The following is a 14,160-nucleotide window of genomic DNA, read 5'->3' on the forward strand; positions in this document are numbered from 1 at the left end:
CAATAAATATATGTGTACTTAGAAATGTTTCAGGGTAAAGCTTGCTGTTATCTAGCTTGTTAATTTCGAAATGAGAGGGACAGACCTATGTGTACCCAAATATCTTGGCCAGCAATAGAAAAAAAGAAAAGAAAAGAAAGAACAAACAGAATAAAAACGTAAACAAACAAAAAAAAAAACAAAAAAACCCTCCATCCCACTTCTGCAAAAATAATTCCAAATCTTATGTCTGGCGTGTACGTAAACTTTCGTTTTTAACTTCTAAAAATAGTTGGGGTGCAAGCAAGATAAATGGCTCCTGGAAATAAATGGGGTGGACCAGGCAACCCTAATGTCACCCCCCTCTTCGCAATTTGGTTGAAAATGGACCATATGTTGTCATATTTATATAAAGCTAGCAATGTTTTGCAGATACATGTAAACCTGTTAATGTAAAGTACCATTAATAAGTAAAATATGTCACAAGTTCCAAATCTATTAGATATACATATAACGTATACTTTTTTTAACTGAACTGACGACACGTACTCTTTGGTAAAAGTTAATTTGCTTCTTCTAAACCGGAACACCGCAGAGAAGTTCCTAAGTCACAAGCACCACAAAGGACACGTGACCTCGTGACAGAGGACCTCCATCATCCGGTTCGAAAAATAGTGACAGTTGTTGTTCAGCAGATTGTACTGTCCGAACACAAGATGGTACTTGGAGGCACACCTCCTAATGCAGTCAAACGGAAGTTTGGAGAACCCCGCGGGTGGATGCATGATTTTGGGACCACAGTGGGCGTTTTTTGGGCTGTGGCGCCGAAGGGTGGTGTCTTTAGTGCCAAACTCGGCAAACCAGCCATCGTAGTAAATGAAGCTATGAACAAAATTGTGGACGGGGAGCTGAAGAGAGCGCTTCTTTCTGTGAAGCCCAATATGTGTCAGGTAAATACAGGCTAGGTTGTTAGTACCGTAGAAAAAAGGTTTCGAACCGGCTGCAAAAAAAAGATAAATACACGCAATTGATATAAATTATATGTGTATACAGAAAAATACATACAAGAAACCTCTTTAATCTTTGATGTGTGCATTATGAAGAATTTAACTTCCTGTATGCCTACACACGTAGATTTGGATATTTTAAGATTGATTGAAGACTTTGATGGTTTGGGACAGTATTTTTAAACAGGTTACAGTAGCTATAAGAGTGTCTTTGGAACTCTGTAACTGAAGTTTCCTCAATTTCCAATCAGCACGGGTACCATTAAGGACACACAAGACGTTCCTCAATTTGATCTAATTTTTTTTTGAAATTATATTCCTTATTTATTAACATTTAAACCTGTTAATTCCAAATATTTCGGGTACATTACCAGGCTCTTTTCGGATCTAGAATATTTAGAATTTTCCTTAAAATAGCATGTTAAATGAATTGGAATGCTTATAAATAAAGTAATGTTATATATTTTCGATCAAACACTTTACATTTAAATTTTAAAAGAATCATATAACATGAAAATATAATTTTGGAATTACATGGTGGAAATTTCACATTGTGGAGATTGAGAAAAAAAGTGAAAATTGAAGATAGGTCGCGTCTGACCTTAACACCATTTTATGAGGAAAATTACCAGACAAGACGTTTAAATTTTCTACACAATGTTCCAGAAATTTTGACCCTTTCATTTTTTTGGTCGATTTTTATGATTTTTCAACTTTTTTAGACATCCTCCAGATAATTCTCTGCATAGTTTTCTATGTCCCATCCACCTACTTTTCGAGTTACTTTACCTTCCGTGTGTAATTTGCGATTTTACCGTGTATGGTCAGCCAACAAGTCATAACTAGAGGTTTGGGATTTTAGTTCAGATTATTATGTACTTAACGTCAGGGGCCTACATATTTCATGTACCAATTTCAATAGGAGACACCCATCTTACTAATGATAATCATTAAACATTAATCAATTCTCAATTTTACTAAAATATGACCAGGTACATTATTACTCTCTTGCTACCTTTGAGTTACAAAGTCCCCAACAAAATTTGGAGACTTGCATGTATTGTGGTTTTAAAGTGATTTTTGTTAATTTATTAGAAAATTATATATTTTATCTAATTATTTTTATTATTTTAAAAATTGTGAAACGATTGATATCAATATCCTCTAACTTATATTATATTGATTTTGTTTATTGTGAATCAACAGAAACTGTCTGTTTTCAAAATTGAGATTCACATACGGTAATTATATCATATTTGCTGTTTACATTAAGTTGGTTCCAACATTCCGAAATTTGTTCCAGTTCAATTTGCTGCTATTTTGCTGGTTCTTGGTTTGACTTCTACAGCGCATACCTACCTTCCGGTACTGAGCAGTCGGTACGGATCGGTCTGAGAATATGGTGAACACCAAGAGGTGTTCCGAACGTCCTGGAGGCCAATGCACCAATCAATACAGTTAGTAGTACCATTCGGATACCCACCTGAAATATCAAAACGACTAGCATACTAGTACCTGTTTCTAATGTTTACCAATGCAAATCTTGCTTTTTAAATATCTAATCTCTCTTAAGAAATAAGATTGTGAGGTTCTTTCCCTAAAATACTAGTACATGTAATACATTTCGGTGAACCCGACGTATTATGCAAAATTAATCATTCTATTAGTTATAATCTGCCTAAAATAAATGGTTATGCTACCTATAGTAAGAAGTTGTTGCTCACATGGGCAACTATAGCCTTAAGTTTATAACTGTGACTAAATCATTTTTATGGAATCAAAATACAAAATATGTGGACAGCAGAGTAAATTTTGTTTAAAAGATCATCAAATACAAGTAGTTCTCCACATATGCTATGTTAAATAGTAGGCCCCTTTTGTTGTTGAAGTAATCTTTGACGCAACAATTTAGAATTCTGACTATACCATGACGCTTTAACGCATACAAATAATATTACATACTGTAGAATTGAATTTCTTGAAAAAAAAGATCTTAAGATAGAGTTTAAAGTACATGTACAATATATAAATATCGTAATGAATATACATACTGTATGTATACAAGGTTATTTTCGCCCCATGTAATTTTCGCCCTTTTACACTTGCAAGTTATTTCGCCCCATCTTGAATTCGCCCAGATGCAGTTGCGTTAAGGGAGATATTATTTGCAACATATAACTCGCCCAGTCTTAAATTCGTTCTCTGACAACGAGGGCGAAAGGGGCGAAAATAAAACGGGTGCGAATATTTCCCCGTATACGGTATACGTGTAGCTTCATGATTGCACATACTTTTGTCACAAACAAATCTCAGCATTTATTTTAAAAGATTTGGTTGCATTGTATAGTGATGTAATCCATGCATCTCACATTTTTGTCTCAGCTGTTGGATGTAGGTACTATACTGTAACATCAATTGTGAAGAAATAAATAACCTGAACCCTAACCCTGCAGACCAAATTTGCAAATTACTACTTTTTAAAAGAGAATTTTGATATTTCCGCAAAAGCAATCTTTTATTTCAGGTCTTCCGCCCGAAAATCTGATATTTCGAGAATGTTCATTCGTGTTAAACAAAGAGAAAGGAAGAAACACAGATAAACTTTCATTTTCTTGTTAAAGTTTCTCTGTAACATTTCAAAATTTCACTAAATCATTTCATGGGAAATCATGGAAAGCGACGGTGTGGCAGTGTGAAGATTATGATGGAGAATCTATTGACAGCAATAAAACATTATGACAATACTCTCCTATAATCTCATATAATCTTCCATAAACTGAAAACAATTGTGTATTTAACCAGACTCTTGAAATCAAGCGAGCGATCAAATGGACGAATCGGTAAATTCAATAAAAAATGTAGGTTTGATGTATTGCTGATCATTTGTATTTCTTTTGATTTCGTCTTTGTTTTAAAAAAAAACCATGGTCATTGGCCAAAACACGTTAATTTATTATATTGAATTCACAGTGAAGAATTTGACAAATAATTATGTGGACCAGCGTTAATAAATGAAATACTACTCGTATAATAACTATTATCCTCTAATATTTTAATACATTTAAGATGAGCAGGGTACAACACAAATGATTATAAAGGCTGTCGTAATATTTCAATTTAATAAAAGATGAAAAAAAAACTATTATAAAGAATGTTATCTATGCACTTACCATATTCCCGTCTTAACACTTTCCTGGCAATCTAAAATAACCCCTGTCCTAGAAGATGACACCGACTAAAAATTCTACATTCAAATCCAACACCATGAACTTAACGAGCAGATATACCTCACATAATTTATGGTTATCAAGTATCTTTATGTAACTTTCATTAACTTCAGTCCTTTGTTACTCTGTCTCCCTAAACAATCAACATTAAAATGTTAATTTCTTGTTTTATTTGAGGGGAATTCCAGTGAGAAAAAAAATCGAGGAACGAATTTCTTGTTTTCTTTCAGTGCTTCAAGATATAAAGTCATTGCACTTTTCGTGTTTATGATGTGTCACTTCTCACATTTACATTTTAAAAGTTAATTAACAGCATTTAGTAATTTTTCATGAATCTCTGTCTGCCTCTCTGTCTCTTTCTCTCTCTGTCTCTCTGTCTCTCCGTCTGTCCGTCTCTCTCTCTCTCTCTCTCTCTCTCTCTCTCTCTCTCTCTCTCTCTCTCTCTCTCTCTGGAGGCAATGTTTACTGATGTGTAATTATGCGGTTGGTCTTGTTTATGAATGTAGCATTATTTATTTGTAGACATTATAAAATTTAATCATCTTAATACTGACAATGAAATTTTATAATATGACAGTTCTAATTTATCGCATGTAAAATAGATTTTAAAATACAAGTAAATTAGTGTAAAGGAAAAGATTAAAAACAAAATACATGCAAATTTATTTCACAGAGAGTTTCATTTTTAAATCCAAATAAATCTGGCCTAATATGCTATCATTCTAACAAATATTTCAGTCCCATTTTAATTTAGGCATTACTTAGTTATGAATAATCAATCTGTTACGGAAAAGGACGCGTAATAACACTTTTTAACATGCAACTGGCCATCTGTCTTGTTTAATCTTTTGTAAACAAATTTGACTAACAAGTGCACCGAATAATTAAAAAATCCCAAACCCGAAACGGAATAAACTTCGTCACCTGTTACTTGACGTTGTGCAACTTTTGTTTTTATTTATGATGCATGCAATTAAATGTTGCTGCAAATTATACAGTCACATTTCAAAACACGTTTAGTTACAGTGGGTTCTCGGTAACTTTGCATTCCGACAATCAATTATGTTCTTGATTACATAAAGTAGTAAATATGACACTGATTTCCACACCTATCTTGGTTTCATCTTTTCGTGGATGTTGTTACTGGGTGGAGTGTCACTGAAATGCAATATCTGGCCCCGGGGGCATAAAACTTAGATAAGCTCTGATCTCACTTTCCCACTATATATTCTTTGTGGAAAAGTAAGACTGGTTCAAAAATGATATTTTCCTTGTGGAAAAGAGATCGAAATTGAGTTCAACTAAGTTTTATGGCCCGGGGCCAGAAGACATTGTGTACTGATATGATCATTTATAACGAATATTTATATGTCTTTGATACTGTGATATTCATTTAATCCATTAAAATCCATGCCTTTGAATATCTATGAAACCATAGTATAACTCCAGAATGCGTAAGAATTTTGAAATGATTTTGTTTTAAGTTGGTTTTTTTTATATAAAAAGGAGTAACGCTACGTGTAAAACAAATGATTAGAGAGGCAATACAATTTGAGAAAATTATGAATTGCGTACCTAAAATGAAAAAATCTTTCTAAATGGCAATGTAAGGAAGATCGTACTGAAGTACTGACGGGAGTTGATTTTATCGATTATCATTTATTTTAAAATCAGCGATATGTGATTTTGCAAGGCAAGTAGTATCAGTAATCGAAATATTTTTGAGAAATTGTATGGATCCAGGCAAGATTGAACTCTAGTTTTGTTCAACCAAACGCTCGACTGTCGGATAATAACGGAGACATCCGAGCGTCTGGTTGAACGAGACTAGTACATTGAAGTCTAGCGTATGAATACATACGACTTAAAAAAATATCTAAACTATTTGTACCATTTAAAATCTTACTATTTTCATAGTATTAATAAATAGGTTTTCTTGAGAAAACAATTGCTTCAGAATACATTGCATCTGAATTTATCGATTATTTTCAGGAACTAAGTATTGTCAGCGGTATTGATTTGTGCTTAGGTACAAACACTGTTTCACTTTCGGTTTGCCCGAGTAAGTGCATAGGAGAGTTGATTAAAATCAACTCACAAAAACACATTTTGTAGCGATATAAAATTATGTTGCTAGTGTTTATTGACTAAAAGTCGATATAATCCTTCAATATAGTAATGAAAATATATAGCCTCGACCAAATTTATCACCCCGTAATACTCTAAGAATGAATCCTTATTTTTCATTCAACATAAATTCATTCTTATGTTAAAGATTTACCAAATATAATGATTAAGAAATGCACGTTTAGGCCTGAATTTGAGAAGTACAAATATGTTACTACAAGAATATTTAGCGGACGTATAAGATCAACAATTAGATAACTAATCGATCGTTCGAATGATCTACTTTTTGGTTTTTGTCAATTTCATTTTATAGTTAACACGTAAGGAGGTTGGCACCTGAAATACTTGTTATGTCAATAATCCAAAAACAACTAAGATATGAAGATGGAGACGTAAAATGTTCATTTGTTTTATTTTTTTTTTGCAATTTTTTTGCTATCCTTTTTGTGTGGAAATATAGGGCCCAAAAAAGAAATGATAATTTTTCCAAAATATTTGCTTAAAGTTTGCATGGAAATTGATTATTTGAAGAAATCAAACATATGTTTATAGTTTGAACTATTATTTAATTATGATTTTGATACAGTATGAAGTTGAACACATGTAGTGACTACAAAAGTAATATCTAAGTCAAAGTTTGAAAAATACTGCTCTACTGGTAGCTTCAAATACTAGTAGGCAGTACATAATGAACACAACAACAGATGTTAAGATGAGTACACATTTTGGAGTAATAAAATTATAACGCAATTAAAAAAATATTAGTATTGTCATCTTTACAAAACTTTGCAACCAAAGAGATATCCATTTAATGTCTCATACAAAAGTAAAAAAAAAAAAAGTAGGGGTCACATCTCAAACATTTGAGATATAGCATGAAATAAGCTAATTTGAGGCCAAAATTGGACTTAATTTTTTCTTAACTTCCATGAAATATAAGCTAAATATGCCAAGTTACATTGATAGAAATATCAAAATATTGTTCAAATATGTTTTTCAGAACATTATGAATATATCGTAATACGCAATCTAAAAGTTTGGTCTGTGCTGAAAAATATGAAGCTAAAGTAACAGTACTCTAAAACTATTGAATTAGGAAAATTGTACATTTTCATGAAAACCTTCCGTCACAAAATATAGTCCCTTACCAAACCCATAAAAATGTAATTTTATTTAAACAATCTTATTCAAAAACGTTTATTTGGCATTGTTAAATATAAATAAACTACTAGAATTAATATGTGATGCAGACTTTTCAGACTAGATGTGACCCCAAATGGCTACCTAAAACCTGAGGAGCAAGCGGACCTCTTTAAACGATTAATTTTTAATCGAAACAGTTGTTTGCAGTGAAGCCTCTAGACAAATTTAAATTTCGAGGAAATGTGACAATAGTCCTCGTTTTTTCTCTCTCAATGAAGCAGACATAATAATCTCCTTTGAAGACAAAGCGAAACCGCGTAACGGAATGCTGTAAAGCATTTTGCTTCAACAATTGCATTAATTAGTTCTAATTCGGGAAATAAGTATGACATATAGGGCTATGATGACAAACAAAATTCTCGGTAAAATCTAAAGCTCACGAACAATAAATTTGTACGGCGGAAATTAGCATAACTCTTCATGGTGTATGGTTTGTTGGTCTCTACTTTTATGTTAATGATTTCTCTTTTATCAATTACGTTTCCTGTTGCACTTTTGTTAAAAAGGGCTATACATGTAGAACGACCAAGCCAATACGCAATCATATTGAGCTTTTCAATTGTGTCTTCTTTGTTGAATGAGTTTCAATATTCATATCAGATATATGTATCTGTTGCAGATTTACCACAATCAATTGATATTAATAATGTATAAAACTTTCCAGTTTAAGAACAATAATACATATATTATACCGAAGAAAGCGTTCTTATTTTATTGGCTCCCATTATTCAAAATATCTCAGTTTAGATTAAATAACTAAAAGTCTGATGGTCAAGCGTGAAAACATTAAATTTATTTAAAATATTGACATTTTCCAGTGCCTTTGCCTGTGATAACACTACGTATCGATTTTGTACTATATAACCCATAACTGCAAATGCCTCCAAATTGAGGCTCCTTTAAATATTAAATCGTACGATTGCTTTAATTATATAAATAGAAGTAATAAGGAATCATTCTTTGAATATTATGAGGTGCATAATTTCGATCGGGGCGTGATCAAATCTAACATAAAGCCCTTCGGGCTTTATTGAATTTGATCACGCCCCAACCGAAATTATCACCATATAATACTCAAAGAACGATTCCTTATTCCTTACTGTTACTTTAAGAATACATGTACACTAGAGCCAGTCGAACACCGGTCCCACTGAAAAAAACATCAAGTCGAAGCTTGCACTGACAATTTTTTTTACAGAGGAAATTCAGATAGCTGGATGGCCGTGCCTATATTCAATTTAGACGATATCACTGTCCTTTATTAGGAGAGCCTTGTGTAAAGATACACGAAAAAATTAATCTTAAAGCTAAATAAAAAGATTTTTTTTTACACATTTTCTATGAGTTTATGGCTATTTAAATCGTATCTAGTATTTTATGGTATACCTGATGGTTAATTTTTTGACTGTCTTGCCTCCTTCATTAAAACAAAGTTGTTATTAATTATTTTTTTTTTTGCAATCTCGCGGAACGATTCTAGATGTAAAGACTATATGAAATATTTTAATTTCCAACGTTTAGTACTAACTTCTTTATTATTTTTTTCGACAGATTCTAAATTCATTTAACACACAGTAAAAATTTACTAATTTCAACAGTATATTTAGTTAAGTTGAAATTCTAATTTGATACATTTAATTTTATACTGTTGATAGCGAGCAGCGCCGAAGCGAAGCAAGCTCTAGCGGCAAGGCATGTGTGAATAGAAAATTCGGACTAGTTGCACATTCATTCAACGGATTTTTTTGGCGTCAGTAAATCGGACCAGTAATGCATTGTTTCAATCGTCCCAGTAGTTCCCTGTAATCATGGCAATTTTTATCACTTCACACTCTCACGAGAATCAGCAAGACAGTAAAAACAATAACAAGTTGTTGTCCTTTAAAAAAGGACTGCAATACGTGGCCAATTTCCATGTGTTTCCAACGAAAACGTGAAAGCTTTAAAATTATCACAGATTCCACCGACTCTAGCCTCCTGCTTTAAACCATTAAATTTGTACGTTGTATTACGTGTACATATATATATATATATATATATATATATATATATATATATATATATATATATATATATATATATATATATATATATATATATATATATATATATAGTTGACTTTTAATCTGCATGTGTTTCCAACGAAAACGTGAAAGCTTTAAAATTATCACAGATTCCACCGACTCTAGCCCCCTGTTTTAACCACTAAATTTGTACGTTGTATTACGTATATATATGTATAGTTGACTTTTAATCTCAGAATTTAAAGGGTTCATACTTCTAAAATAATTATGATCTATATTAATGAAGATTGCATGTATAGTATCAGGCATTCGGCGAATTCTACTTTTTGCGCACACATTACACTTCGCACTACTTTGTAACATGTAACTACGTTATGCAGTGACAGCTATACTATAAATGTGTAAATCAATTTCATATGTTGATGCATCTTTCTTGAGATTTAAACCAGGCTAGCTCATGCGCAGGCTGAATTTTCCCCATAGCATCCGGTTTAACCTCGCTTATATATTTTCTGCGTGGACCTCAGGGTCCACGCAATAATTTTAATCGGGAAGTACTCTAGCCTCACCATCTATAAAAGTAAAGTTAAGCTACATGTGTTTTCGGAAAACAACAAAACATTATAAATTATGCTATTTGATGCATGCTGTAGTTTCGGCATAACATTATCTTATTTCATAATACTGACAGTTTATCACATGCCGATCATTTCTTTTAAAAGGAATACTTTGTTTCTGTAATGTTTACCGACAACTTTACAATTACAGCGCCTTTGAACTTATATGTGCATATGGCATGGAATCCCGATCCCGATTCAGATAAACCTGTGCTTGCCTGGTTCCCTGAGCAACCCATTACGCACAGGAACCAGGCTAGCTCATGCGCAGGCTGAATTTTCCCCATAGCATCCGGTTTAACCTCGCTTATATATTTTCTGCGTGGACTCCACGCAACGATGTATGAGCATACTATACGACATACAGTCAGTGCTACCTCTAAAGTTCACGTCAGTACACTCTCAATCAAAAATAATCGAGTGACGTCACAAAGGTTTACACATTGATCCGATAGATTTTTTCGGCGTCAGTAAATTTTGACCCACAATTCATAGTACCAATGGTTTCCAACCTCACGTTCTCGCGAGAATCAAAGTACAACTTTTGAGAAGCATATATAAGATGTGTAATTTTAAGAACATCATGCTTTTTTAAGTAAATAAAACAGCATACTTCGCGTACTTTTATTTCTCAGGGGAGTTTTAAAGAGTCAGGCGACACTTAACCAACGTCAGCTTTGACGTCACAATGAGCACTGATAAGAGGAAATTACTCTAATTGAAGTTATTGTAAATCTGCTGAAATTACCAAAATCCTCTTTAAATCTTGTAAATTAAGGCTAAGCTAAAGAACAGCTGAAGAATAAGAACATTTCTTCAGATACAGGAAACAGTTGTAAATTGCACTCATTTGGATGAATGCTCACATTTATTTCATTCACTATAAGTATGGTAAATTCCTGTAACGTACACGTAGCATCGCCTTTTTTAAAAAGGGAGTGGGTGGGTGGATGGGTGGATGGCAGCCTCATCATCCAAAAAGTCTTTGCAAGCAAAAAGAAAAAAAAATCATGAAACTTCTAATCCTTCAGCTCTTTATAGCAGTTCAATGGTTTCTTTATTTTCACTTCCATTTATTACATGCAAGGGGGGGGGGGGGGCACCATGTTCTTTTAATATGATAAGCAAATATTTTTAAATGTAAATTAATAAAATAATAATCAAACATTAATTTTTTTAAAGTGGAGGGGGCAAATCCATGATAAGTCGATTTTCTATGTGTAAATTGGGAAAAAAAGGTTAAATATTATTTTTTTAACATGGGGGAAGCTCTATGATGAGTCAAGTTTTATATGTAGGTTTAAGAAAAAATGTCTTCTGCAAAAAAAAGGGGATGAACTGACGTTACAATCACTTTAAAAGAGGAGACACAGTGCAATGAATATTTATATATTAAAAAAATCTTTATTATTCAACAACATTGTATCTGAGATTAAACTACTGTTCTACTGATAAATAAATAAATGATAACAAATCTTATAAACTATGAATAATGAAAATTTACTGAAAAATAGGTATGTTTTATTTTTTTGCATTAAAATTTTACGTTGTTAATTTCATTTTTATTGATTTATTATAATTCATTGTTTGATTGCATGCTGTGCTCGCCCCAACGGTCGCACCGTAAAACATATTACTATGCATACCATTGTGTGAAAAAGCATTGTAATTCAGTTGAAATTATTTTATTATACACCTATCTTACGGAAGCCAGCTTGCATTTGTTATCGGACCTTCCCGGCAGAGCTCGGAAAACATTCCGCTTGTCGGAAAGGCCCGAAACGTTGCGATTGTGTTTGACTGTGTGAGTAAGCAAATCGGATGTTGGTGTCGGTAGCTTGTACACGGTAGTTACGCAAGGTGCTCGATGACTGCTTGAATGGTATGCCCAGTCTTCATTTCAACATCCGCCATTTTAGGAAATAACTTCCACTCTTTCATATACATATACACCCAGGCCTTATATAATGACAATCAAATCGTTGTGAGTTGATAATTAGTCTAATGCTCACGAGTCAGTTACATATAAATGAACAATATGGGACCTTATCTTCGAAACCGCTGGTTTTACATGTTAAGTAAGTTATTTTTCATTGAAACATTATTAAACAAGTCCGAGTTTTAATATTTAATTATTGTTTTATTTAAATGTGATCACTGAATTAATATTGTACAATGACAATAAGCTTAAAGTTAAATTACATGCATGGTTATTTTGTCTAGCTTTACATAGATGACAATTTACTTGCATTAAATTTAGTAAAATTAAATATTAAGAATTCCTTTGAAATTGAAAGTTGTGAGAAAAAGCCGCCTCGTGCATGTACATGTGGCGAATGGTCTTAGTTACTAAGCATTAAACGATGATACGTAACGTTCTAATATCATTGAACGATACATACATACATGTATGTATGTATGTGTGTGTGTGTGTGTGTGTGTGTGTGTGTGTGTGTGTGTGTGTGTGTGTGTGTGCGTTTGTATCATGCCGACACCTACGACATGTACTAGTTTACACACGTGCAACTTACTACATTTTCAAAACCTACGACACAAATCCGTGTAGTAAGTTTGCAGAACCCCGTAAATCGGGTTTTTCGACCATGATTTACCCAGAAAATACAAAATTATAAAAAGTGTGAGTTTCCGGTTTACACATGAATTTTGTCACACACGATATCGAGTCTTAATGGGGATGTTACACACTTTGCCCCCTTGCCACATTTGCGCATGCGCAAATTCAACTTCCTATGGAAATAATGGAAACGCAAAAGAAGGTACGATCACTTATTTCTTTCATGAAAAATTAATCTTTTGTTGATTTTTACACCAATTTTCTTTCGAATATATAATTTTAGATCATTTGTTTAAATGCGACATCTGATTTTTTGTTATTCTGCAGCTAAATTGAGGAAAATTTACATGTCTTTGTGTGTGTCACCTCATAAAGTTGTAGATGGTTAAGATGGTTTTCTTTTACGTTTAACTGGGTTTAATTTCGGTAGTAGTCAAACACATGTAGTGTGTGCTTTTTTTAATTTGTGTTTTAAATAATCATTTATTTCATTACAATTTTAGTATACCATTGAAATTTTTGATAAACTCTCAAAAAGTTAGAATTTCCTCTAAACTTTAACAAGTTGCATGTAGCACAATCGAGAATTATGTGCCTCCTGCATGTTCTTCTAAACATTTTAGGGGTTTTAATTGTGAAAATGTGTTGTTATTAGTTCGGGTAATTAAAGAATAATGAAGAAAAAATTAACATTAACTTGGAACTTTTCAAATTTAGACTCTCTACAGTATATACTTTTTATCAAGAGGAGAAAAATATGGATTTCCTCAAGGGGGTCAACAATTTTTCATAGGCCTTAACTGGGGAATCTTTTAATTATATTCTCTTTTGGAATTCACAACAAACAATTAATCATGAAGAAATAAACAATATGTTTCTTAACTTTCAAATTTACACCCAACACATTTTATCCAAAATAAAGAAATATTTTCTGTTCAACGGCTTTAATTGTGGAGTTTCTTAGTAAAGTTCTCTTCAATCAATCAAGAAAAATTAGCAAATTGTTGCTCTATATTAATCACATATTAATTCTTTCATTAAATTACACTCTCATGAGAAAACTCTAAATTTCAATTTAATGCCCCCCAAAAAATCAGTACGGTAAATCACTTATAAAAACCCTTTAATTTCATGAGCTTAATTTTTGCACCATAATTTACTCTTCCTTGCATTAAAACAAAGAAATGATTATTAGAATAATTATTAGGAAAAATCCTATTATTATTTACATAAACACCCATGGGGAAACCCAAACTTTTCATTTTAACGTTAAAAAATCAGTAATGTTAAACCCTAATTTATCCTTAATGACATTAATACAAAGTAATAATCAGTATTAGTTTAAGGGAAAGGCTCATTTACAAATTGCACCCCAAAGGAAAAACCGTGTTTTTCATTTTA

General features: G+C 32.5%; 1 protein-coding gene across 1 annotated transcript; it reads right to left on the reverse strand.

The window, feature by feature from the left end:
• Nucleotides 1-461: 461 nt before the first annotated feature.
• On the reverse strand, nucleotides 462-4,294 carry LOC128179576 (uncharacterized). Its single transcript, XM_052847016.1, has 3 exons — nucleotides 4,157-4,294; nucleotides 2,346-2,469; nucleotides 462-979 (listed from the first exon to the last, which is right to left on the reverse strand). Exons 1-3 carry the CDS (start codon nucleotides 4,157-4,159, stop codon nucleotides 588-590), a joined length of 519 nt encoding a protein of 172 aa, XP_052702976.1. The 5' UTR covers nucleotides 4,160-4,294; the 3' UTR covers nucleotides 462-587.
• Nucleotides 4,295-14,160: the final 9,866 nt, after the last annotated feature.

The sequence above is a fragment of the Crassostrea angulata genome, chromosome 4, assembly GCF_025612915.1.
Source record: "Crassostrea angulata isolate pt1a10 chromosome 4, ASM2561291v2, whole genome shotgun sequence".
Taxonomy (NCBI): Eukaryota; Metazoa; Mollusca; class Bivalvia; order Ostreida; family Ostreidae; genus Magallana; species Magallana angulata.

Bases quoted from the DNA above. Each gene is read 5' to 3' on its own strand.
- LOC128179576 (XM_052847016.1), bottom strand. The intron at 980-2,345 runs GTAGGTATGCGC...TTTTTTTTGCAG, and splicing joins CGACTGCTCAGTACCGGAAG to CCGGTTCGAAACCTTTTTTC.